We start from the raw sequence: 24550 nt of genomic DNA, 5'->3' as shown, positions 1-24550 counted from the left end.
AAATAAATAACCAAGCTACGACAGAAACAGAAGATAAAATCCACCCTGAATAAAAGGCGACTGCACGAATGAAGAAACACGTTGCTTTGATCGAGTAGATCCGTGAAAGATACAGAGTAGTGTTGCTTCGTCTGTGTCTGCCCAGATTGTATGAGCTCCCCCGTCTTCCACATCTGTATGCACATGTTTCATATACATTATGCTCTCCTGACCAGTAGATCCGACTGCAGCTGATATGCAACTGACTGCTGCTGGTATGTCAACAGTCGCTCTCGGTCTTGGTCGCTATATCCTGTTCCCTTCGTCTCACCCACTCCCTCGAATGAACACCGACTCTGTCTTTCTCGTCGAGTTCGCTCCTATCGAGCGGACGGGTGAACAACCTGGTAACCTCCAGCAATGCGTTGACTCCCTTTCTCGTACGCCTTGCCTTGCCTCCTTCCTCCTGACAAATCCACCGTCGCATCTCTTTCGTCCTCGGATCTTAGGCATTCTGAGGGCTGTTGCTGCTGCTACAGCATATTTCTGACGTGTTCCCGTGCCAACATGGCGAGTAAGTCTGCGGATCTGGAAATATGGTCATGGATGGGGCATTGACCTTCGTGCTGTGTGAGAGAGGGAGATTGACCTTCGTGGTGACTGAATGAGTGAGTGGTGGATGTTGAGCCAGCCCGGTCGATAAGCTGCCTCACCAGCATCTCAGCCCCGTCGGCGTCTAAGGGCCTGTGGGCTATGTCGTCTTCAGTGTCGTCGGTTTCTGTTGAGTTGATACGTCGGGACATATCAAGACAGCTCGCGCCACCCGCAGAGGCGAAAAGTCGACACCCTGTCGTAGTTCCGAGTTCGACTTTGACTGCCGACTTCGAGTACCTCGTTCCTCGTACCACGTACCACTCCGTTCCTTCGTCAACCCTCATATCTTAAGCTCGCCCATCAACTCCTCGATCGACCTCTCCACCGTAGCCATCATGTCGACGTCTCCCTTGCCATTATGCCCTGGTCTCGCTCCCGTTGTCGGTTCCAATGCCATCCCACCACCGGGCCCTAGCTCACCGAGCCTCAACCTCCCCAGATTGTCCTCCAAATAAGCCAACATGACGCCCCGGGCCTCGTCGTACTGTCTGCTCCGCCGGCCCCACGTGCCGACGATCAAGTTGAGATTCGACCGGATCGTATCCAGCACGAGATTCCATTGCTCCAGACTAGGCTGGACGTCCGTCTGGTTTGGCGTCGCTGGAACTTGTGGCCCGGAAAGCTGAGATTGGGCTTGAGCTTGGCCTTGAGCTTGAGGCTGAGGCTGAGGCTGAGGCTGACCCGGCCCGGGATCCGAGTGAGGAGATCTTTTCATGCCGATGTTGATGCTGGTGTGTCGGTCTTGCTGCCGCAGGAGCTGGCACTCTCGTGGCTGGTCGGGATCCAGATTATGGTGACTCTGTTCTAAGCGTGTGAGTACGGTCGAGGTGTGTTGGACGATGGAGGGCGAGAGACCCATACTCTGATCCCATAGACTATCTGTCCTGGCCTGACTCGTCTAAGCTTGAGCCTGTAGATCGGCGTGGTATAGTGCGCACATTTCGCGGGATTTGCAAGTGGTGATCCAAAATTTGTACAGTACTCTGTACTGCACTCGTAAAGGGAATGGAGGGGATTGATACTGGTTGACAGGGGGTGGCGGGGTAATTACAGTATTCGTGCTGTTGACGTCGAGGGCTACTGTAAATTGGACGCTTGATGTATGTATGCATGTACTTGGTTCAGCTCGCTGTACGCAGTCGTGGTACAGTAGTATGTATGTATGTGACTGAGAGTGTTTTCTACTTCGCATCGGTTTCTTCGTACTGCTCTTCGTCTTCTCTGCCAATTCTACGCTCTTCGCGCGCGCTGAGTTACCATCAATGCTTCCTCCCCGGATGGTACGGAGTACATGATTCTGAGTACATCTGCCCCATTCGGACCGGGACAGGGTTACTGTAGCACTCCACTTCGAGTCCTTGATTGCGAGTGTAGACCGACCTGGGGCAGAATTGCTCCATGTAAGCTCACGTGGCATTTGAAGGACGACTCCTCCTCCTCCTCCTCCCCTCGTCGGCTTTGAGAGGTCAGCGCCGTCAATGCAACTCATGGGGGCATAGGCTATAGCACAAATACATCAGACCAGAGGCTACGCTCCTTCAAGTACGGAGTGCGCAAAACCCGTCGATGTCAGAGGATTGATCGACTGACCACACCAGACGGCCTCCACATCTAGACTGCTGGCCTGCCGTCCAAAAGTGAATCACGTTCCATTTGATCCATGTATACTCCATACCCCGTCACCCCAGGCGTTGACGCCGTGCATGGAAGGGGAGGAAGTGGAGGAAGTAAAGGAAACAGAGAACACACGCTCATCATCCATTCGAGCGCTGATAAACGACGTGTCCACACAATGAAGGGCACAAGTATTGGGTAATGTGCTGACCTCTGTCACAAAGAACACGACCTAGCTGGGAAGTGGGAAGGAAAGACGACGGGGCTTATGAGGGAGCACCGGGTATAAGGTACAGTACTGCATCTTCCCAATTCGACATCTAGGTGCTATTGCTGCTGCTGTGATGCTGCTGGCATGTCACTTATGTACGGTACCATCAGTTCCTTCGCGGCAGCCCAGGGGAATATGACCTTCCCAGCAGTTCAAGGCGGATATGATCTTCCCAGCAGTTCAAGGCGGATATGATCTTCCAATGTCTCAGAAATCAGCGAGGGAGATAGTACCACGCGGGACTTTCAGGCTAACGGACGGACTTGCGGGCGTTCCTGTAGCTGGGAAGATACTGCATCCGCGTCTGCTTCTGCTTCTGCTTCTGCTCGGCACAGCACACCACAGCAGCAGACCAGGTATTTCACAGATATTCAAGAAAGAACCGATCCAGAGAGGGCGTCAATGACTCATCGCCTCGTCGTGGCACTGTAGGCGCTGGTCCTGGGCTCATATGGGCTCCGGTGCGGCTCCGGCGCGGCTCTGGCGCAGTTCCGGGCAACGACTGGATCTCAAGGAGCGTCGAATCGATCGTTGGAGGGCGTCGATGTGAAGGAACGGATGGGGGGCCTGGACTGTCAGGCCAGGTAGGTCATCTTACACCTGAGAGTCCTTCCACGCGTCTGTCGTTGAGGCTGCGCTCCGTGTCGTGGGTGCTCCCTGCTCCTGTACTGTAGTGTAAGTGCTCCCTGCTACTGTGCTGTGACTGCTCGCTGGATCGAGTCGACCAGATCAACGTTGACCACAATACAGGGAAAAAGCAAAACACAAAACATAAAAAGCAAGGACCTCTCACGAGCACATGGACCTGCCGTCTTTGCAGAAGTTGAAAGATAAATTCTTCTCATTACCCCCTCTGGGTTGTTCCGTAGCTCGTAGTCGAAGCCTATGATATCGCCGGTGCCCAAGATTGTCCCCGTCCCGACCGATTCCTTCCAACCCAACGCCTTGCATGTTCAAAACAGTAATCGGGCATAAAATATCAAAGTTGGCTTCTCAGCTTGTTGATGTACTGAGGTCTGCGCGGCAACGGATCCGGATCCGGATCCGCTTGCTTTTCAGCTCGCTCAGAGCTCCAGATTCTGAGCCAGCATAAGGACCGGTGCCTTCTTCCCGTGTACGCCGAGCACTTAAACCGATGGTTGGTGCTCCTCTGCTCGAGCCGGTATCCCATCGCAATGGTCGGTGGGTTCTGCCCGCCTCTTCCAATGGAGGGCCCATGAGGAGGATCTTTGGTGATGCGAGCATTATTTCCCCCCTTACTGCCCTTTCATGTCACTGGTGCTTAATACCGTGGCAGCATGAAGCGTTACCTTCCTCAACGAAGTCAATGTCCTCCGGCATGTTTCTCTGAAGCAAGTTCACATGCGCCAGGTTGACGGGTTGGGCCATATTTCCATCTCGAAAAAGTGAGCTCCGTATCTCACATAGGAGGCTCTTTCGCAGCCGTATAAAGCTTGGTTCGTTCCTCCACGTCTGTTTTCATGGAGTCCCTTTTCGGGCTTTTCAATCGATCAATGGCTTCTTGGCCGATCCAACTAGTGCCACCCCTAGACAACTCAGCGCGTTAGGATCTGAGGCCCTGATTATGGTGGCCAGAGGAAGCATGGGGTTTTCGGCATTAACATGTGAGGCGTCTCTAGCGGCTTGTTCAATGGCTTCCATTTCGGCTTTGCAAGCGGCATGATCGAGCGGACAGACGACAATGGGCTGTTTCAGGATGATGTCTTTGGCACCTGCCATTGAGGCCTACGAATGCAAAGTCAGCCAGGATCTGTTCCTCGATGCCCACTTTCGCCCGCATCATACATACCTTGATGGTCAGGTAATATTCGACCTTATACAGCCCTGCCGTTGTCGTAAAACCCGTGACCGAATATGTAGGAAACGCTGGTCTCCCCCGCGGCATGATCCCATCCGCGTCGCGCAGATCACTGGATGGAAAAACGAGGCCCAGGTTGGTGAAATACCCTGCCTCGGGCATTTTTACGCCTACGTTCTCGACCTTCTTGACTAGACTTTTCGTCTTCCTTTGTGGTTCGTCGCCTTCGTGATTGTAGATGACTTCCTCGTCGATGCCGATTTCGATCTTCTTGATGGTCACTTTTCGCGCTTTGCTCAACCAATCTGGATTCGGCGATAACTTGATGTACACGCTGACAGGGTCAAGAGGCCCGTATGACCATCGTGGTAACGAGATGCCCAAGGTCACCAAATGATCCGAAACTCGTTCTGCGGCTTCGGGGCGATTGTACATGCCGAACGTCGAAAGGGTGTCGTATCGCGAAATAGGGACGGGAAAAGCAAACGTCTTGCGATCCGTACCTCCATATCCAACGGTGACCACCATCTCGTAGTATGTCTCGGCCGTCCTCCGCGGCAGTTGTAGGCTTGCAGGCGGTACTCTTCTCGCGGTCTCTTGTCCTCCTCGTCCAAAGGGGATGAAGATCACGAACGGCAGGTCCATGTACATGATCTCTTCGTATTCTCGATTGGCGGGACACCGAAACAACAACATCTCTTTCCCCACCGTTTCCGTCGCCTCCTTCCTGGGCGCGGCCAGGTGTTTCTTGGTGACTGAATCGGCATGGGGGTGAATGCTTTCTCGCCTTTGCAGGGAGATGGTTACGATGGAAACGTTGACGGGGCTGGTGATGCCAGCGCCAGGCCGTATTTCGACGGTTCCTTCAATGCGAGGCTACAACACCACAGGTCAGCACGACGGCTCATGCGCCACCGGTCTTTAAAACGGGGAACTTTACCAGCGTGGCAGAGATACCCGGGTATCCGACCAGAAAGTTTGTATTCGGACGGCCAGATACTCGCACAAATGCGCTCATCTTCTCGTCGAGCCAGAGCCTATACTGGGACCATTACCACGGGACCGTGAGGATGTCCGTTGCAAGCGGGTTCTGATAGGTCCGGAGGTGACGAGTTGCGGCGGCCTGGATCTGAGCGACAGTGTGAAGCCCATGAGGCGCCAAGGTCGTTACATGCAGAGAATGAACGATGAATGCGTGGTTATGTGTCTTTGTTTGCCTGGTTCGAAGGGGCTTGTGTGGATGTCCGTCTTTGGTTTGGGTGGAGAATGGAAACAAGGGCCGGCCGCAGGCGCCCAAGACAGTGTCGCCGAGTCGAGATCAATGGCGGGGACGAGACAAGAAGGATGCGGTGGTATTGGGAGAGGGTCTTAAGAATGTTCGGACGAGAGTGGTTGAAGATGAGCTGGACGGGAGTCGGAAGTGAAATGTGAACGCGGCTGTGCCCAGGCGCAGAAGCGACACACGAGGATGGAGGTCAAAGTGGTGTCAGTGCGGAGCGGTGGATGGGCAACTCAGACGTCTGGATTATTCGCAGGTCATCGAGTCGATGCCCAGCAGCGCTGCCCAGGGCCGGATTCGTAGGCACGAGTCGATTGTAGGACACGACACGCAGGCACTTTCCAGCTTGCATCATGGTCGCCTAACAGTGCCCAAAGCCCTATATGACCGCTGCTAAAGACCAAGCACGGAGTACCTAGACCCCAGGACCCCAACCCCCATGGCCCATTTCTTGCCTACAAGCATTGCGCATCCCGCAGAATATTACTGCCGTCTCGTTGATCTACTCCGTCCCCGGCTACGTCAAATGGCGCTTCTCCGTGTCTAGAGCTTCCTGGCAGCCAACACCGCAGGCCACGGAACAGAGCCCTTGGCATCGATCACCTTTATCTCGCTAGGTATTACTCCACCAGTCAGCACCATTCCAGGCTCAGATTACGAAGACCGCAGTCGGTCGGTCAGCCAGTCTCTCAGGATGGCTCTGGTACCTCGTAGGGGAGCTCATCAGGTCTCCTCAGTCCGAGATCTGTGGTCGACTAATCCGATTCTGGCCGTCAAAGACCCGGCGGCTGTTGAAGGGGCCCAAGCTGTTCAGCCTCATCAGCGACGGATTGTCGTCAAGCGGACGCCACAGCGGGCCCCGCACGCCTATCTCGGATCTTCAGGCTTGGAAGCATGCGCAGCGACCATGGCGTCGTCACTGTAGGGTGGCTTGGAACATGCTACTCGTACGAGATACAATTCTCCGAAACCGAGTCTGTAGATCCATCATTTGGGCTCGTCCCTTGCTCCTGTGTTCTTCTCCTACCGCCTACCCGATCTCAGCACCATGTGGGAGAACCTGCTGGTCGCACGAGTACGAGTGACATGCCAGTCAATATATCTCCGACTCTTGATACGCGGATCTCTGCGGCACTAGCGATCCATCTGCTGATTTGGCGGCCCCGACTCCATTGGCCTCAAAAGTCCGTCCACGGAGTGAGAGAGTCGGATCAGCCCCCAGCGTCGCTCAAAGACAGCGCACCCATGCCCTCGTCAGCCAGGCACATCTAAGGCCAGCTGTACAGGCCGCCCGCCGGAGACTACTGTAAATGTGCCATTCACGTACACATTCGCCTCGGTGAAGACCTCAAGCCATGTAGGTACTTAGCATTTGATTGAGTCAACAGTTTGCGATCCAAACCTTCAGCGTCTCTTGTTTGTCGAACGTGGTACCGAAGGCGGTGATCTACTCGTCGCAATGCCTTTCGATCATCGGCTATCCCTCGGCAACAACGCGTGAGCTCTGAGACTACAGGCGCGGCCACAGCGGCCATCGAGACCCTCATTGCTAAGGGTCGGTGTGCCGAACGGATTCTCTGCACTCGATTGCTCGTGGTGTCGCTGATTCTGGTTTGCGTCTCAAAGGGGGCCCGTGCTCGGGCAGCTTTTCTCGAGGCACCAGTGCTTTTGTGCGGTTCTTCGAATGTTGGCTCGCTGAACAATCCAGCTGTCTCGTACTCAGATAGGAAGGTCGGGATCGCCATGCTTGCGTGACAGGTTTTGCTTGTGTCCGTCATCCTCGCCTCACTCGGCCAACGGATTCGCATGAATAGTAACGCTCTGCAACACAATCTTTTCCTCCTTCGGTCGATATTTCTTATCCACCGCAACACTCTCCATCTTCTCAAGCGTACCACCCTCCTCCGCCCCATCAAGAACTCGTCCAAACACCGTATTCTTGCCGTCCAAATGCGGCGCATCCTTGAATGTAATGAAGAATTGACTCGCGTTCGTGCCCGGCCCTTTGTTCGCCATGGACACCATTCCGCGACCGCTATGTCTCAACGCGGGTGTTCTGATCTCGTCTTCGAAAGAGCTGCCCCATATCGAGGTGCCACCTTTTGGAATGGGGTTTTCGGCACCGGCGTTGCGTGGTGACTGGGAGGTATCGCCCCCTTGAACCATGAAATCCGGGATCAAGCGGTGGAAGGGGGTGCCATCGTAGGCTCCCGACGCGCAGAGAGCAAGGAAGTTTTCTGCCGTCTTCGGCACGGATTCGCAGAAGATTTCGATTTTGAGGTCACCGTGGGTAGTATGCAGCTATATCATCAGCCTCCTGGAATAGAGAACAGTCCACGAAGCACTCACCGTGATGGACATGGTGTAGCGTTGAATCCATGAAGCAGTTCAACCGAAACCTGTGTAGCTGGATGACGCCTCCTTGGAGGCTGGGAAGTTGGCCAGAAAGGGTGTCAGAGTCTCAGGAGCGAAATGAGAGGACGTTCAGTTCATGTGGAATGATCGAGTATCAGTCGAAGTAATTTCGTAACCGTCCCGCAGACGGTCGGCTACTGGTCACGTGGCATGTTTACGAAAGGAGAACAGCAGGTGTTCTCCACATACTACAACTTCCGATCCTTTGTATGACAGGCCGTGAAGTCAAGAGTCGTTGTAGCCTGTCTCGTGGCTCTGTGTGATCGTCGATGAAAGGACTGCGTCCAAACAGTTCTCGAGGCTCCGACCACCTATCAAACCGGCCGCGAAGATGCGGAATAATGCCTGTACATGAGCCCAGCCGATAACTGTCTTCGACCTTTCATCGTTCATTCTCCTCTCAGATATATCGTCGTGACAAAGATCCTAAGAAAAAAGAACGCCTGTTCCCTAATAGTACAAGTCGAGCAGCTGCTTCGACATGCCAAGAACCGAAATTGTACAATAGTAGTTGTAAAAGTGTGGGAGCACCCAGTAAAATCCTCCAACTCGGAGGTCCGAATCGCTCAAGTCGTCGTAGGCATTAAGTTCGAGTTCTTCTTTGAGAGCCAAGACATTAGCATGGTATCAAGTTGTGACTGCATCGCTGACAGCTTCGTCCGCTCATCCTGGAAGAGGTTGCTCATGAGTGGATGATCCGGTCCAACTGGTGTCACATTGGACTTGTCGTGGACAATAATGAGAAGGTCTTTGATATCTTGACTATTCTCCATGTATGATCTTAACGATGCGTCGGACCACGTCGGTGTAGACCTTGACGTCGACGGTGTATGAGTTGCTGTGGAAGGCGACGGCTTTGAGGTACTAGCCGTCCCTTCAGACTCAGGTGGATGAGTCTCGTGCGGTAGCGGAGATGAGCTAAGAGCTGCCGGTGCCTGGTTTTGCGTCGTGCTTTCTCCAAATCTGCCGGGCGCCGAAGCCTGAGAAGGTGAAATCTGCATGGCAGAGTCTGACCTTTGTGCTGATCCCTGCTGATCCGTGACAGGAGACACGCTCTTGCGATCCTGGTCCTCTACCTTAAGCTTCTTGTCGTCTGCCTCAGAGTCGCTTTCGTCTATTGCAAATCTTTCTTTGGCTCGCTTCGAATGTACCGGCTTATTTGGCGAGCCGGTATCCGAACCGGTCGAAGGTGTTGTCTTGAGCGCGGTCGTTATAGGTGAGAAGATTGACCTCTTCTCGGTGAGAGAAGGGAAGCGGTTGACCTGTGCCGGCTGGGACTGCTGCAATGCCTCCGATTGCTGAGGTTCGGGACCAGCTTTTCGCACTGTCAGTGGTTCGGGCACAGGCGCTGTTAGAGCCGCAGGTGTCTGGCCCAGTGACTGTTGGGGATGCCGTGCCTCAGTGGGAGACGCCTTTGGTGATATAGCTGGAGGAGTCTTCTGCAATTTACTCGGCCTGCGTTCAGGGCCCCCCTCGAATTTCATGGACAACGACTCCGCAGAGTCTTTCGAGCCTGGCGACTGGCGGGCGTCCTCGCCAACCTTGTCGGGCTCATCCGGCGCACTGCCCTTCTTACGCTTGAATAGGCCGCTCAGCATACCCTTCTTTTCTTTCTTCTTCTCCTTGGATTTGTCGTCTGGGCCAACCATCTTGTCGAATGTTTCCAGGCTCGGACGTTGACGTACTTCCTGTTCCGCAGAGGCCCCGGAGTCGGAATCACCTCGTAACAATCGTGGCGTTAATGAGATCTTCTTCGTCTCGACCGTGTCATCTCTGAAGAAGGAGTCGGTGTTTCTGACCACTCCTTTCCTCGATCGCTGAAGGGGTTCCTCGCCTTGCCCCTGCGCCGACCCAGGTTGTTGAGCCTTGACGGGACTTGACGCTGTTTCGTTCTTCAAACTGTCGTTGCTGGCTATCCGCTGAATGCCAACGGCCGCAGCTGTACCTCGTGCTTCTTGGGGCTCGCTTGAGGCGGCAGAGGCCTCTTGCTGGTCTTCCCCACTGTCGGCTTCCTCGGGAGTCTCAATGCCCGTCTGGTCATTCCGGGCGTCTTCTCCATCTTCATCTTCGTCAGAATACTCATAGTCTGAGGGTTCATAATACGTGGGCGGCGCAAATTGGACTGTTTTGGCGTTCCTCCGACGCATTGCCTTCTTCAAAGGGTTCTTCGACTTCTCCGGGTTGTCTCCAAGCATAGAAGCTGAGAGCTGGCACGAGGTCAGTGAAGGACAACGCAGATGGCAGAAAACGTACATCGACATTTCTGTGCTTGTTCAGTCGGGCTAAACGTTCGGTGGGCGTCTCAATATGTTCGGCGGGCAGATAGCCTGTGTAACTTTAGCAAGTATGAACTTGATTTGGCCCAAGAATCACTCACCAATACTGCCATCCTTCACCACTCGGACGAGCCACCAGTAGCTGTTGCTGTCATCCAGCAGCACCATGGTGTCACCTTTTGTGGCATTGGCTTGACCCTCGACGGTCGCGACGAACGTGTGAAGCGCGTACACAAACTCGAAATCAATATCTTCTGTTTCTCGTAAGCATTCTCCACCCCAACCTGAGTCGACGAAGCGATCATCTGGAGAAAATTGAAAATCGTCGGGGTCATCATCCGAACTTGAATCAGGAGCTGGCAGGTAGGTCTCCTCGTCTTCCCACTCGTCGTCCTCGTCATACGAAAAGTCATTTCCGTAATCCTCGACCGCATCAGCGAGGAGTGGATCGTCAAGTGGCAGTAGATATCTCCGGAATTCCTGGGACTCTGAAAGCGGGATGTAGGTGTGTTGTGGGGGAAAGTCGGCTGCCGGGGTCGTCGATGAAGTCTCCCAATTTCCGGACTGCTGATACGGGAAAGACTTGGCTGCTCTCGATCGGGATTGGTCCGCGGTGTACTCACCATGATGACTTGCCGGGTGAAACAAAAGTGACGGGTGCAGGGGGAAATGATCGGGCGTGGAAGAAAATGGTGATGAGGAAGAGAAGGGATTGCCTCGAGTCGGCGTCGAAAATGAAGCCGGGGAAGCTTCAGAATCCACAGAATCGACTCGTGGCGGCCATGGGGGTAGGGAGTATTTACCATCTTCGATTGAAGGGGAGCTCGAGATTTTGTCCATCAGGTCATCATCCATATCTTCATCCTGGGAGTCCCCGCCGTCCCCTTGCTCCGGGTCCTGCCCATCGTATCCGCCCCCGTTCGCCGCAGTATTCTGGGGATTTGGGGGATCGTCTTCTCGGTCGTCGTCGTCTAAATCGTCGTAGAAATGCTGATCAGATCGAAACCCGCCGTTGACTCTCTCCTCGGACGCCCGAGGACTCGCATGCTGTTCCTGGTATGCCTCGTGCTCGGCATGTCTCAATGTCTGCGCTTGATGTGGCGCGGCCGGGCCATATCCGTAGGGTGAAGGATGATTTGGCTGTTTCGAGTGATCTTTGGCCGAGGGCGAGCTGTGATCTTGTAAATCGAGCGTATCTAGTTAAGAGGCCGAGTGAGCATGTTCCTTTTCACGGATTGAGGGCCAGTGATGTGCGCTTACCAGCCCTAACAAGCTGTGGTTTCAAAGTGGTCATGGCGCGAACCATCTACGCCGCAGACTCGGGTGTCGCGTGAAGTGCTCGCCCACCACAATTGACAGGCTTGGAGAGAATGCAGGTCGCATAGAGGATCGGAGGTGTCAGATAAGCGAGCACTCGTTCGCAACGGGGAGGTTCGTCGGATAATGTTATGTAGCGCTCAATGGCGGAGCAATGGACAGAGGCCGTGGAGGCTGCTCGTCGAGGTTAGACGCGGTAAGGACTGTGGTGGTGCAGAGGCTGTACTCGAGGCGGTTGGCGATATTTGCGACGCGTTCGGAACGGAGAATTCAGAGTGAGAGAGTGGAAGTGGTTCGAAAGAGAGTCGTACGCGCACGCGCCGATGCTGAGTAGGACCAGAAGAGGTGGTGGTGGCGATCAAGCGTAGATCATGGTATCGACTCGGTGGACGGCAATGAAGGAAGAGCAGGTAAAACGCAGGCGTGACTTCCCCTGTCAAGAGTTGGCCACAACTGAAAAGAGCGAAAGCGGAAAGGAGGAAGTTTGTTTCAGGATTTCGTGGAGGTGGATGGGCCGACACCCTGCTGCTAAGCCTGCCCTGCTTCGACGAGGGGGCTCAGGAACCGGCGAATCGTCTTCGCGGGAGCCGTTGTGGAAATATTTTAGGGCACGACAAAGTTGGGCATGCAGGGTGGGTTAGCGCCTGACAAGTTTCCAGCGTCTGTTTTGGCCATCTGGGGCCCTTGTCTTAGGCGGCTCAGGCCAGAGCCCATTACGAGGTTAGTGGGGGCTGCAGGGTCACCAATTATTGCCGTGCCCACGTCCGACTGATGATGCTCTCGATGCTGAATATGGGGAAGGGCGTGAGGCTGCACTTTTTCCTTCTGTGCCATCTGGCGCAGGTGACCATTGATTGTCGCCTTCTACACAGTAATTGTCTTGTAGACGCCACGAAGCGCAGAGAGCGCTTGAATACCAGGTACCCGTACGAGGACGGACCACCTGGCCGGAATCCGCCGCCACTCAGCACATGCTTCAGGCTGGGCGCTGGCCATGCGAGGTGCCAGTTGCCAGTGGTGCCAGTGGTGCCGCAGGATCGCCTGCTAATCTTTTTTTCCTTCGCAGTTCCGCGTCAAACCAAGCTCTTCACCCCGCTGCACGTGCAGGAACTGCCGCCCGGTTTGTGTTCTCAAGAGTCAAGACTTCTCTGACAATCGTCCGCCTGCTGCAGCATGGCAACAGTCAGCTTCCAGGCCTGCTGAGAGCCTTGTTTCCTTCTTCCGCTTCCTACCTGCACGACTCACCACCGAACTTCCCTGCGAAAGTCGCCTCGAAGTGGTCGCATCTCATGATATCGTTCCATGCGGAATGGCGCAGGCTGACAACAGCCGTCTTCTCGAAAGCCTACGTCTGAATTCGTCCACCCAACATGACAGCGAAGATACGTCTCGGAGCACCCAGCCCCATGAGGTGCCAATGGGTCTGTCGCGGCCACCCTACAAAAGCTTCGGCACCAGCCAGGACACGATTCGCGCGACGGCGACTCCTCCGGTCGACATCCCTGCTCCTAGCGACTCCCCGGCCGTGCTATCAGGCTCTGAGGGTTCCCCCAGTTACATAGACCAATACATGCAGGATCGTCATCCTTCCGTCAGCTTTAATACCGAAATCAAGTTGGACTCGGGACACCGTCAGAGCATGGAAGAGCCTTTGGAGAAACCTTCGAAACCTCGAGAGCGAGGCCGGTCGCTGCTTCAGGCCATGGCGGAAGCGCAGAAGTCATCCCGGGCGCACAACGACCGCGCGCACAGTGAGTCAGAGGGTCGCACGCGCTACGATCCCCTCACAGGCCGGCACCTACCCAAGTACTCGTGCAGCCCGCCCAGAGAGCAAGCGCGCGTTGGCGAGGGCCGGTTCCCTTTGTTACAGACTACTGTCGACGCTTTGGCCAGAGAATCCGAACCAAATTTGCGCGACACCATGTCGATGCTGACCAGTTCCACCGTGTCCCCCGATGAGCAAGCCGTCACTCCTCAAGACGAGGGGAGTTACTCCTTTTCCCCCAGTGTGGCGTCACCAAACGCCGCCTTCACAGGACAAGCATTCTCCTACGAAGAGCCGAAACCATTTCGGCGTACTGCCTCGCAACGATGGAGAGACGGCGAAAGCAGCGCGTCTCCGCAAGACTTCTTCGCTCGCGCAGGCAGTTTGCGCAACAAGAGCATGCGAGAATTGGGTGGTCGGGCCTCGCGCCGGGACACCTCGGGCTCCATCACCAGGTCGCCGAGATCCGCCGCATCTTCGTACCTGCGCGCTTTCTCCATGAGCAGTGGCACAAATGGTGAGGCGGGTGAACCCGGCCCACTTGCGTGCGACGCCGAAGGACAAACCATTGGCGATGATTATGTGCTTGGGAAGCAGATAGGTTATGGCGGGTTCAGCACCATCAAACAAGTGACACAACTGCAGGAGGGCAGACACCGCGTTCTTGCCGTCAAGATCGTCCGCCGTCAGATCGATGGCAAAAGCGAGGCTGAAAATGAGGAAGCACAGGCCGAATTCGAGCACGAAGTCGAACTGTGGCGTTTTCTCAATCACCCAAATGTCCTCCCGTTAGAAGCGGTTTACAAGCTCGACGATGCCACGTTCTGCTTCATCCCGCTCAATATCGGAGGGACTCTTTTCGATCTTGTACGCGCCAACCGCCAGGGCGTTCCCCATGAATTGGCCAAAAGCTATTCTTATCAACTTGCTGCAGCACTACGCTATCTCCACCTCGATGCTCGAGTCGTACACCGCGACGTGAAATTGGAGAACTGCCTGATAGAGCCCGGAAGCGACGGAGGTCCTGGCCTGCTCCGGCTCTGCGATTTTGGCATGGCAGAATGGCTGTCCACGGACAGCATGTCCGGTCCGTCGAGCCCCGAGTTCAACAACGTTGACAGACCTCCGCGAAAGCCTTACGGACCCGCCGATACGTCCACCTCAGCTTTCGCTGGTGGAAGCCTAGAGTATGCTGCGCCGGAGATTCTCAAAGTTGCAAACCGCATCAAAGACCCCGGGAACGCAGAGCGCGCCATTGTCTCCCCTGCTGTGGACATATGGGCGTATGGTGTCTGCGTCTACAGCATGGTTGTAGGCTCGCGGCCGTTCCACAACGCCTTTCAACCACGCGTGGTCATGGCGATTTTGGCAGGAGACTGGAACCGTGCACTGCTGGCAGAGAAAGGAGGCGGTGATGTGGAGCAGCTCGTTAGTGGCTGTCTTGATATGGACGAAGGCCAGCGATGGGATATTTCAAGAGTCATTGATTGTGCTTGGCTGGAGGATTACGCATCCTTGGACGACAATCAAAATGGCATTAACGGCTGGCGACTCTGATTTCGGTGGCGGTCAACATCGACATCTCTTACGAAATGAAAAGAACGAAAGCTGTGCTTGTAGGCGCGCCTGAACCGTGCGGCACTTCACCACGCCACTGTGGCATTTCCCTACTCCCGGCCACTGGTGGGGCGCGGTGCGACTTATACTCGAGCAGTTCAAGGGAGCACGTCAATTTACAGCCTCGAAGTGAGTGGATCTGGAAGGTATACATCCACCACTACAGCCCATTGACCGCCCTGGACTTTGTTGGAAAGCGGTGTTGAAAATCCTCCGCACTTGATGACTTTGACGAATCCAAATGTTACTACACGACTCGAGCTGTATCTTGTAATTTGGCGGCAGGGTGTTTTCCGGCAGGCACAGGGTTGAGAGCATTTGTTGGATGAAGTATCCCATTCTGACGAAGCGAGCGATGATGAGTTTCCCCTGTACATTTACCACACTCAGCCATACAACTACAGGAGATAATAAAGCATGATTACGGATTCTTTTTGGCATCACGATTTGTCCAGCCCCATGCTTGATTTGAGCAGGAGCCCTCAATATCCACCTTTTCGATCCATCGCACGGATGCTCCTGTGGTAGAGCTTTTTTGCCATGGCTCCAGCTGTTTGGGTTCGCCGAGTGCTGACCCTCGAGTCTCGATCCAACTTGGCCTGGTGCGGCGGGCAACTTGTTGTCTTCAAATGTTCAAAAGTGCGTTTGGGATATCAGAGTTTGCACGAACCTTCCTCTCTACTTGGGAGTCAGCTATTGACTGAGGAGACCACAGATGAGCGGAGCCAAGCATTGTTTATACCCAGCAGCACTAGAGATGGCCACAGCGACTATCCGGCACATGAATGCCCATGTACTGTAAACCTGAGACATTCGATGTTGTTCGGCGGGCAACCGCGCGTGACAGAGACCATCGCTATACCGGATCCTTGCTGTAGCTGACACATGACAGAACCAGGCACATCTACTCTTTGGGTGCGGATTCGGTAACGCCTCAGCTTGAGATCAGACCGGGGTTCTCTCGGTCACCGATCCTTTATATTGGCACCCGTACTGTAGATCCGGATCACGAGCGTACGGAGAAGATGAGAAGATCTTGATCTTCGGCCTGTATTCGTCTATAGCGTTTGCAGGTTCCTTTGGATGTCCACGCTTCAAACGTCGTTGGGAATCAGATCACATTGGGCGTGACGAAGGTAGGCAAGCTTGTGATTTGTGAAGTGCTTGACCTTGGGTTCGCCCTTGTGCCAGAACGTTTGCTTTCCAAGTTCAATAATGCAAGGCACCTTGACATAATACTGGGGAAAGTCGCAGCTGGTCCTGCTAAGCCTGGTAGTTCGGACGCGTGATCTACTAGTCATTTATGCCTCGTCGTGGAGTAATGAGATGTTCGCTGGCGCTTTCGATCTCAATCCTTTGCCCGCGACTCCTCCTTTCAGCTTGCTAGCCACTGCTGCGTAAGTCCTGAGCTCCTGAAACAGCATTGGCCATACAACGTCAACCGCCGCCTCCGGCTTGCTGCTGACACCTGCTGTGCACTCCGACAAGACAGACCAGGGTTGGCTTGGGCAGTAGAGAGCCGGGGCCAGATCCATGTGCATGGTAAAACATCGCATGCTTCCCCGCTGTGCCAGCCCAGCGAGGCTGTCAGGTAAAGGGGCATAGGCGCTTATTTGCCGGTCGCCTCCGGCTTGGCGCACAACCATTGCCAGTGAGATTGCAGTAAGGAGGGTAAAACGAGGCTGACAAATCTGTGTGTGGGCAATCCAAACTCAACTGTAACTCAGTTGGCACTCTGGTAATTCGATAGTCAGAACAGATGAGCGACCGCGAAGCATCTGTGATGGCTCCTGCAGGTCGAGCCATGCCGCGACGCCTCCATCGCTGCCACTGCTCGTAACTCGAAACACACGTATCCGTCCATGGCTCTGGATAGTATCGCCAGACGTGGACGCGGGTCAAAGCGCAGGAAAGATTGATGCACCGAGAGAAATGTCGTCGAGGTCGACGAACGACGTGGGTAGGCTTCTCGAGATGTAGTATTTGCAGGTGCTAATCCCAGCAGTCAGTTTCGCATAACGCCGGTACCGGCCAAACGCCTATCAACAGAGACCTCTGCCCTCTGCAACGCCACATAGCAAACCTGTACCCATCGTTCGTCCTCCACATGCGCCTTCCACCCTCGTACTGTAGAATTGGAGTCGTTCGCGATGCTGAGGGAAAGGAAGAGTTGATATCTGAATTCGTCCCTGGTGGTAGGCGTCGGAAGATTAAGTGATCTTCCAGGCCTGATCCTGCCTCTATAAGATGCTGATGAAAACCCTTTAGTTGGCGATCTGCATGCGCCTTCTTGCTCCACGTGCGAGCAGGAGGGTGATGTCTTGGGATGTCAGACATGCAAGCGCTCATATCATCTGGCTTGTTTGGGCGAAGATGCGCCCGCAGAGACAACGTTAAAAGATCCGTTTACCGTCCGGCCTGCATTGAACGAGGCCGGAGCGTGAAACCACCGCCAGCGATCTTACCTCTGGCTCCTGCAGCATCGCGCGAGGCCAGTCCCGCGCCGTCCAGCTATAACCACGGCATCAGCTACGCGTCCCCAGACGGTGCAAAGAAGTCCGGCCCAGATTAACAAGCCGGGCAGGAGCTGGCGTGTGCGAGCCCTTGGATGTTGCGCAAGTTCGCAATGCGGCGTCTAGCCAAAAGGCTTTTGTCGTAATCAGATGCTAGACGTCCACTTCGAGATGCTCGCCAGCGGAAGGCGCATCAGTGACGGCAAAGCGTAACGCTTGACTTGCAGGCAGCTGCGATGATGGGGACATGCGGCCTGCAACCAGTGGGTGCGACTTCTTCGAAAGGCCAAATTTGCGGCATGACAAGGTCGGCAGCAGCAACTCGAGCACACCGGCCAAAATCGAGGTATCAGACATTGTCCGATGAAGTGGATCAGGCTCTTGCGATGACCTATCGCGAGCTCGCATCGGTCAGTCCACTGAGGCAAGATCTTGCCGTGCAACAAGATCAGTTGGAAACCGCCGAGCAAGCGTGTAGACTCTGGAGGGACGATTGACACTTCGACGAGCAGGACACGAAGCCATCACCCTGAAAGCTACCAAGATCGAGTCTTTGAGGCGGCAGCTCCGGGTGTTGCGAACAGCCCATGGCTTGGCGATAAAGGAGAACAGCCTGCTTAAACAACCTATGCAGGAAGAGGAGAGCACAGGCCAAGGCCGTACTGGAGGAAGTGAAGGCCCTGAAGGCCAGTCTACGCAGACTGCTCCGGCGAACAAGAAAATTACATTACGCCCACTCATCACGTGGTGCCGAAAAAAAATAATAATAAAGGGATATCAATGTAAAACCGGAAAATGGTTTACAATCACCAAGAACCCCATCTGGGCGGAGTCCGAGCGACCATCTCCTCAAGTCAACAGAGTGTTAGCAGCTTCCCCGGTGGGCGACAGAGTTTGAGACTCAGGCTTGATCAGGGCATACACTTCGCTAGCGGTGTACGTGACAAACCAGTCCCCGAGACTGGAAGGCATCAAAGTCCTCGCCTCTACTCTGACGTTCGTCCCAGGTATGTTCAGGCCAAACTTGCAGCGGGCCAGGGGCGGCATACCTCGACTCCTTCGAACGCTCCGACCGAACAGAACAGAACCGACCCGAAAACGCCATTACCGCTCGAATACAGGACCTGGGATCTGGATTACGTGTGGAAGTGGGAAATTGGAATTGCAATTGCAATTGGACATCATCTGCCTACTTGACAGAGTCAAATCGGTGTTCTAAGAACACGGATAGGGAGTAGACCGGAGGTTGGCCACCACCGGGTATAGCCTTATCAGAGGGAGTTCATTCCTTTTTGTGACTCGAACTCATGTGACTCGAACTCATGTTGTTGTGGGATACTATTGTACGCGTAGGCTCACAAGCGCGACAGAAAAAGCGCAGCTCCTACCTGCTTTCTCACGGCCCACCGCACTACACTCCTCACTATTACACCCTTAAGCAAAACTTAGTCCTCTCCCTGATCTTCTTTATACAATCGCCAAAGTCTCGAGCTCCTCAATATACCTACCGCTGAATTTAACTATATCCCTTCTTCCCGGAACCCCGAAGTCCCTAGCTTAGAATTCAGCAGGATAGAGGCGCATTTAGAAATACCGGCGAATATACTCCGTACCCTCAGTTCAAACCATCTTCACTCTATCATATAATCGACCGTTCCTATACCGAATATATCCTTAGGTTTCCTATCCGACCCTTTCTCCACACGTTCGACGCCTTTGTCCGCATATTCCTGCAGCACCTTGGCCATATATCGATACTGCTCCTCCCTCCTCTTCCCGCCTCACTGATATCAAGGGCTTATTACTTCTGAACAGCTTCGAGGTAGGGCAAGGCACGTCCAGACAAGCCGATTGCATTGCCTATGAGAAATATTTAGAATTAAGCGGAGGGTGCACCGACACGCCGACGCTGAGGACAAGACAATGACACTTTCAGTCACGGCCGAGGACAGGCACCTGGACATGGATGTCATCAGCATGTGCACACCGTTTGGCAAGCAGATGGCGAGAGAAGCACTTCTTGTTTGTCCGAGATTGACATGTAGATTCGAATGTGATTCAAGCAAAGTGCCTGTTCTTCTGAGTGACCGGCCGATTGACTGATACAATAACGTGGACTGCCACAAGCCTCCGATTACACTCTCGCTCTTTTCTTCCCCACTCGTGGCCCAGGGCTGGCTTGACGCAGGGTCAATCAGAGGCTCTCCGCGTCCCATTCAGACCACTCCTCGCCATTACCACGACGCCGGAGAGGTAGACTCCGGCACCTTCACCACTGTATCAGGCGGCTCAGGGTCTGCGCCGGAGTCGGGCCCTCCTGGCAGACGTGTTATATTGTCCCAGTCGACGACGAACCCCAAGGATCGCGACGAATACAATGCTGCACGACATGCGCTAGGACGAGGACGAGGGGCGCCCACACAGTTGTCGACACCTCCGGGGTGTAATTACGGCGCGACAGAGAAAGACGATCGATGACATCGTGCGGACGACTCCGGCAGACAGCATCCGCGTCGAGCTGGACCCCGACTTCCTGGTTACCGATTGCCAAAAATAGCTTTTCGTGGCCCGGTCGGTGGCGGCGTTCTTTGTGCCGCCGAGACGGAATCAGCATTTCATCCGCACGACTCTGCCTACCGTGTACTTCGCATGGATTCCACACCCAGAGGAGCAAGGCGGTGTAGGATCCGATGTCAGCTTCTAGGAAGCCAAATGCCATAGTCAAGCAGTTTGAGTACTTGGAGAGTCTATAGACGGAGCGCCTTATCGTTGTAAAGGGAAGCGATCCGGTTTCGCGACGGCATGGGCGGTGGAGATGAAAGCAATCCAGGCATATTGCACATCACTTGCCAGGGACGAGGGGTGTATCCTTGTCAAGAACATCGTGACGGAGTATTCGACATCTCGGTGACGCGAAGGGTCTTTTTCACTCACGATTGGTTGCTCCTGAATGCCGGAGAAGGATCCCAGTACGATGCGCGCCTGCGTGATGTCCCGGCCATCACATATTTCATCAGCGAGGAATCCGTCGAAGGGTATCACGTCTTTGCGTATGTGCTTCTTTTCGTGGCTTGCTTATGGTGAATCTCCGTCGGGGCGTTGCGACATATGTCGGTTTGGATGATCGCAAGTATGCTGCGTTTGTCATGAAGGGCGTTCGAGGAGCTGGAAGGGTGTATCACGGACTGGGGCCATACTGGTATGGGACGATTTATACGTCCACTCCTCAGTCACCGCAGCGCGGAGCAGAGCCTTAGCGACGGGGCTTCAGAAAAGCAATAGGCGGTGTGGTGCAGGTGAGAAGATGTACATAGCATCGACTGTCTGGTGCTTCAGTCTTGTTCCGCCCAGCCCAGCGGCTTCTGGAAGCGGTCGCTCGCGAGTCACCCCGATAGCACCTCCCACCGGGTCCTTGTCGTACATACATACCTTTCAAGCGGTGGTTTTGTCACCCGCGGCACGGTAAGGCAAGCTTGTCGAGTTGACGATCAGAACTTCGGCTCAAGTTGCCGCATGGGCTTTTCTATTTCGCATGCTGATATTGACCAGCATTCACTGACAAGCGAGAGGCGCTCGCGTGTATCGCCTTCTTTGTGACCTCCATCTCGCACGTCGGGAACGGGTCTGTGGAGGAGCCTTCCTCTTCTTGGAGAATTCTCGTCGACAAATACCACTATCTGCGGCCGATCCGTGGTCACAGGTCCTGGTTGAACATGTACTGTGTAGTTGGACGATACGAATTCTCCACGTTCAAGCTATCCTATCCGTTCGTGAACAGTTGAGGCCATCTCCCGTTGGCCCGCCCTTCTGCGGCTTTTGACCGGCGACATCAGGTCCTCGTGGTCCTCGACTCCGCCTGCAGCGGCGAATCGCCGGGCCAGATTATTAGCCCAGGGCGAAAGAACGAGACGCGGCAGTTGGTCTGCATGTTTGCTGCGTGTCTCCGCATGTGGGGCATACTGGGCATATTCGTGGAAGCTGAATCCAAGTCCCAGTACCAGATATAGGAATCTCAGGAGATGGGAAGGTATCTTCGACGGCACAATACATGTGTAGAACAAGGTTCTCGATCGGGACGAGATGAGCCAAGAATCGCCACGGATAAGCAGGAGGCTGTTCCGATGCTCCGCTTGAGCAACTGTCGCTCGTCCCGAAACTGTATCGATGCAAGGTAGCGAAGCGCCGTGTATGTTGCGGAGAAGCACACCCACATTCTGGGGCATCTTGTTTGAGCTGAAAGCAGCTTATGAGTGCCTCAGCCGGACGAGAAACGAGTCCAGTGCCGCATGTTCTCCACATGCAGGTGTTGGCTAGCAGTCGTTAGAGCCAAGCACGAGGTACCCAGTCCATTTGCTGTTTTCACCGACAATATCGCATGTAGGCCACAATCGATGTCTGGAACACCCAGTTAGCGAGATACATCCAGCTCCACATGTGGACGTTTGACCTTGGCAGGATCATGCCCAGATCTATCGCTTTCTGGCCACGAGCCGTGTCTTTCTGGGCAGTTGTGGATGCATCCCCGGATTAGTTCAGATCGTTGCGGAGGGAACAAAAGAACTTATATCCCTGATACCTCCCCGACCTGGGGCTGATTTACAGGGAAGCATCATTTCATCTGTTTGCGAGTATTGTTCAGAATGTCGGAAGTTCCGCACACTTCCCAAGTCACTTTGCCCGTGACCTCTCTCTGGGCCAATCGCAAATGCCTGATCATTGCCTGCATAGTTGCGACGGCGAATACCCAATATGGTAAGCTGATAAAGTAACCAGTGAGCTCGGAGCGCCGCCAGTACTTACACTGTGTCAATCTCAGGCTTCGATAGTGCAGCCATCGGCGCTCTCCAGGCTATGCCGGGCTTCTTGAGAGTATTCGGCTTCGAAGATCCAAACAGCCCGGTTGGCTACGGCATCGATGTAGGTTCCTTGACGGTTGAAATGCCAACCATGCTAATATCGGGGGGCAGAGCACGTTCCAACAACTGATCGGCTCACTCTTGACCCTGGGCGCGTTTCTCTCGTCCATACTTGCCGGAACTTTTGGCGCTTTCTACGGTCGCAAGACAGCTCTCTGGTTGGCGTGCGCCTTGAACTGCGTCGGGTTGGCCATTCAGATTGGTACCACAAACAAAGGAGTGGTATACCTTGGTCGCGTTGTCCTGGGATTTTCAAATGGCTTCCTTGTCACATTCTCGAATATATACACCGCCGAGATCGCTCCGGCTCATCTCAGAGGAGTCATGGTGGCGCTGTTCGCTTATTGGGTCAATATCGGTGCTATTCTCGGTACCATCGTCGACAACTATACCAAGGACCGTCTGGACAAAGGCTCCTATCAGATTCCGATTGGCAGTCTCTATATTGTGCCGGTTCTGCTGGCCATCGGGTTGTTTTTCGTTCCCGAGACTCCCCGCTGGTTGCTGCATCATAACCGAGAGAGCCAGGCCAGAAAGTCCTTGGAGACATTACGAGCAGATTCACTGGCTCCGGAGTATTTTGAGCTCGAATGGGCCGAAATCATTCGCGGCGTCGAGGAAGAAAGAAAGACTGCGAAGTCGGTTGGGCTCTTGGACATGTTTCGTGGTAAGTCAAATGAACCTGACACTGGTACGACTTCCGCGGCTGATCTTGTGCCAGGTGCCGACTTGCGACGGACGCTTTTGTGTTGGGGGACCATCATGACACAAGCAGGCAGTGGATCCTGGTTCCCTATCGCCTATCAAACATACTTCTTCCAGATTGCCGGAATCAAACAGGCTTTCGAGTACTCGATCATGATCACCTGCATCGGATTCGTAGGAGTTAACTGCGGCATGTACGCCATGCGCCATCTGGTGGGAAGGAGATTCATCTGTATCTTTGGGTCGATCGTGACAAGTCTCTGCTTCCTCGGGATGGCGATTGCGCAAAGCGCTTCTCCTGGTACCATGACCACCGGTAAAGTGACTGTGGCAATGGTCGCAATTTGGGGCTTCTTCTACAATGGTATAAGTGGTCCGTCTCTCTTTCTGGTTGCTTGCTCACATCCTCTAGGCTGTGTCGGCGCTGCCACGTATCCAGTGGCTACAGAGCTTGTCAGCTCGCGTCTCCGTGCATGGACGGTCGGATCAGCAACGTCACTTCAATACGTCTTCGCATGGCTCACCAGTTTCTGCACGCCGTACTTCATCAACCCAGGTGATTTGAATTGGGTGAGTTTGACGCACAATTGAATGGAATTCGAAGCCGCTAACGCATGGTTCCAGGGCCCCAAATACGGTTATATCTGGTTCGGCAGCAACATAGCTTGCGCAATCTTCTACTTCTTCTGCATTCCAGAAGTAAGGATAGGACCCGAATTGAATATGGATTTTGCTGACCAGAAGCAGCTGAAAGGAAGATCATTGGAGGAGATTGACGAACTCTTCGAGAAGCGGGTTGGTGTCTTCAAGTTCAAGACGTATCGCACAGAGATCCAGGAGAAAGCCCTACACGACGTTCAAGTTAATACCGGTGCTTTCCTGGAAAAGCAGCCAGCGATCAGTCATGTTGAGGTTGAACAGTCGGAAGCAAAGACTGCATGAGCTCGGAGGTGCATGGATGGCGTTTCGTTACCACAACCTGGCGGGCATATCGTTGGTGGCTTTACAGTAGCGGTCGCAACACTGGCGGATTGATCTTAGGGCGCTCCGGCTTGAAAGATATGCCTGTGGAAAGACAGAACTGACAATACTCGCTTCCACAGTAGGAGCCTCTTTTCAAGTGTTCTCTTTCGCGAGCTAGCTCTCCAGGCCAATGAGACTTAACGCTCTGTGCCGGGACCTTGCGCGAACTCTGCGTGGCTTGCGATTTGACAAACTCCGAGGACGGAAAATGATGGTTGTTTGTGTTCGCGTTGACTTCGTTCTCATCTCAGGCTCACAGGGAGCCGTCTTTCAGATGAAAGACAGCGAGCACGTGATGCAGTAGGTCACATGTCCAGTCTAGCGCCAACAGCTGAAGCATGAGAGCATGCATGACTCGCGGGCACCGGAAAAATGACTCGCGGATTT

At 54.2% G+C, this 24550-nt stretch overlaps 6 protein-coding genes across 6 annotated transcripts; 2 read left to right on the top strand and 4 right to left on the bottom strand.

Annotated features, from left to right (window-relative positions):
* Positions 1-913: 913 nt before the first annotated feature.
* Positions 914-1492, bottom strand: G647_07568 (uncharacterized protein; the record flags this gene model as incomplete). The annotated part of the gene is made up of 1 exon (XM_008731882.1): positions 914-1492. One exon carries the CDS (start codon positions 1490-1492, stop codon positions 914-916), a length of 579 nt encoding a protein of 192 aa, XP_008730104.1.
* A 2529-nt stretch (positions 1493-4021) lies between these two features.
* G647_07567 (uncharacterized protein) lies at positions 4022-5355 on the bottom strand (the record flags this gene model as incomplete). Its single annotated transcript, XM_008731881.1, has 3 exons — positions 4022-4264; positions 4329-5213; positions 5278-5355. The coding sequence occupies 3 exons, from the start codon at positions 5353-5355 to the stop codon at positions 4022-4024; spliced, it is 1206 nt and encodes a 401-aa protein (XP_008730103.1).
* Positions 5356-7401: 2046 nt separating this feature from the next.
* G647_07566 (uncharacterized protein) lies at positions 7402-7977 on the bottom strand (the record flags this gene model as incomplete). Its single annotated transcript, XM_008731880.1, has 2 exons — positions 7402-7917; positions 7966-7977. The coding sequence occupies 2 exons, from the start codon at positions 7975-7977 to the stop codon at positions 7402-7404; spliced, it is 528 nt and encodes a 175-aa protein (XP_008730102.1).
* A 620-nt stretch (positions 7978-8597) lies between these two features.
* G647_07565 (uncharacterized protein) lies at positions 8598-11601 on the bottom strand (the record flags this gene model as incomplete). The annotated part of the gene is made up of 4 exons (XM_008731879.1): positions 8598-10238; positions 10285-10358; positions 10409-11503; positions 11568-11601. 4 exons carry the CDS (start codon positions 11599-11601, stop codon positions 8598-8600), a joined length of 2844 nt encoding a protein of 947 aa, XP_008730101.1.
* A 1332-nt stretch (positions 11602-12933) lies between these two features.
* On the top strand, positions 12934-14946 carry G647_07564 (uncharacterized protein; the record flags this gene model as incomplete). Its single annotated transcript, XM_008731878.1, has 1 exon — positions 12934-14946. One exon carries the CDS (start codon positions 12934-12936, stop codon positions 14944-14946), a length of 2013 nt encoding a protein of 670 aa, XP_008730100.1.
* A 7213-nt stretch (positions 14947-22159) lies between these two features.
* G647_07563 (uncharacterized protein) lies at positions 22160-24082 on the top strand (the record flags this gene model as incomplete). The annotated part of the gene is made up of 7 exons (XM_008731877.1): positions 22160-22271; positions 22336-22436; positions 22487-23102; positions 23157-23504; positions 23553-23710; positions 23765-23839; positions 23888-24082. 7 exons carry the CDS (start codon positions 22160-22162, stop codon positions 24080-24082), a joined length of 1605 nt encoding a protein of 534 aa, XP_008730099.1.
* Positions 24083-24550: the final 468 nt, after the last annotated feature.

This window comes from Cladophialophora carrionii, assembly GCF_000365165.1.
Source record: "Cladophialophora carrionii CBS 160.54 unplaced genomic scaffold supercont1.6, whole genome shotgun sequence".
In the NCBI taxonomy this organism is placed as follows: Eukaryota; Fungi; Ascomycota; class Eurotiomycetes; order Chaetothyriales; family Herpotrichiellaceae; genus Cladophialophora; species Cladophialophora carrionii.
This window is presented reverse-complemented; position numbering and strand designations above follow the sequence as displayed.